At 57.4% G+C, this 1064-nt stretch overlaps 1 protein-coding gene across 1 annotated transcript; it reads right to left on the bottom strand.

Annotated features, from left to right (window-relative positions):
• Positions 1–143: 143 nt before the first annotated feature.
• On the bottom strand, positions 144–987 carry LOC112819074 (rho-related GTP-binding protein RhoD-like; the record flags this gene model as incomplete). The annotated part of the gene is made up of 1 exon (XM_073890859.1): positions 144–987. A coding segment is annotated over one exon (462 nt), but the record flags the coding sequence as incomplete, so codon positions are not given.
• Positions 988–1064: the final 77 nt, after the last annotated feature.

Below are 1064 nucleotides of genomic sequence, written 5' to 3'. Positions count from 1 at the left end.
TTTTGGGTGCAATTGTAAATAGGATCGACTCCTTGATTTGTCTCTCTTCTGTCTTCTTGTTGGAAGACAAGACAAGATTTTTGACAAGCAATGTAGCTTTAGTTGTTATAGTTACCACTGGATGGGCAGGGGGCAACGGGATGGGGAAGGGTGTGAGTAGTGGCCCAGGGTCCTGGGAGTGCCAGGTCCCGAAGGTGCAGCCCTGAACAGGCTGCTTCCGGATGTGTGGGTCCAGGCTGGGAGCTGGGAGTCTGGTCGTCATTTTTAGGGGACCCCAGGAGTAGCCCTTTACCAGGCAGGTGGGCTCTGGAAGCCCCTTCCTCAGGCCTTGCAGTGGGGGTTACGCTCTAGTCCAGGGATTGCAGCCCCAGGGTCAGGGGCCCGGCCTCGGTGGTGTCCATCTGTTTGAGGTGCAGTTCGGTGATCACAGCCTCGGGACTGGGTCCAGCCCAGCCAACTGGGCAGCTCAGCACCCAGCTCCTTCCTGAGCTGCTGGGGGGTTGGGGCAGGGAGGGCCTCAAGATGTCAGGTCACCACGCAACAGCTCCGGGTAACCCTCCTCCAGAAGTTGCGACTGCGGCTGCTGAGGGCCACCTGCGCTGCTTCCTGGAAGACCGCGTGGACGTTTTCTTGGAGCAGGGCTGAGCACTCGAGGTAGGCCACTGCGCCCACGGACCTTGCCATCTCCTGGCCCCTGTGGTAGGTCACAGGCTCCAACCTATTTTTCCGCAGCTTCTTCACCAGCGACTTGTCCTTGCGCAGGTCAGTCTTGCAGCCCACGACAACGATGGGCACCTCCTTGCAGAAGTGGTTCACCTCTGGGTACCACCGGTTAGAGATGTTGTCAAAGCTGTGCGGGCTGGTGACATCGAAGCAGAGGAGAAGGACGCTGGCGTCGGGGTAGAAGAGGGGCCGCAGGCGGTCATAGTCAACTTGCCCTGCTGTGTCCCAGATTTGGAGGTTCAGGTATAAGAATGCCACTGATTTCTGTGCATTGATTTTATATCCTGCGACTTGACTGAATTCCTGTATGAGTTCTAGCAGTTTCGGGGTGGAGTCTTTTG

This window comes from Callorhinus ursinus, unplaced genomic scaffold (assembly GCF_003265705.2).
Source record: "Callorhinus ursinus isolate GAN/ISIS: 27379988/994484 unplaced genomic scaffold, GSC_fseal_2.0 scaffold13674, whole genome shotgun sequence".
NCBI lineage: Eukaryota > Metazoa > Chordata > Mammalia > Carnivora > Otariidae > Callorhinus > Callorhinus ursinus.
This window is presented reverse-complemented; position numbering and strand designations above follow the sequence as displayed.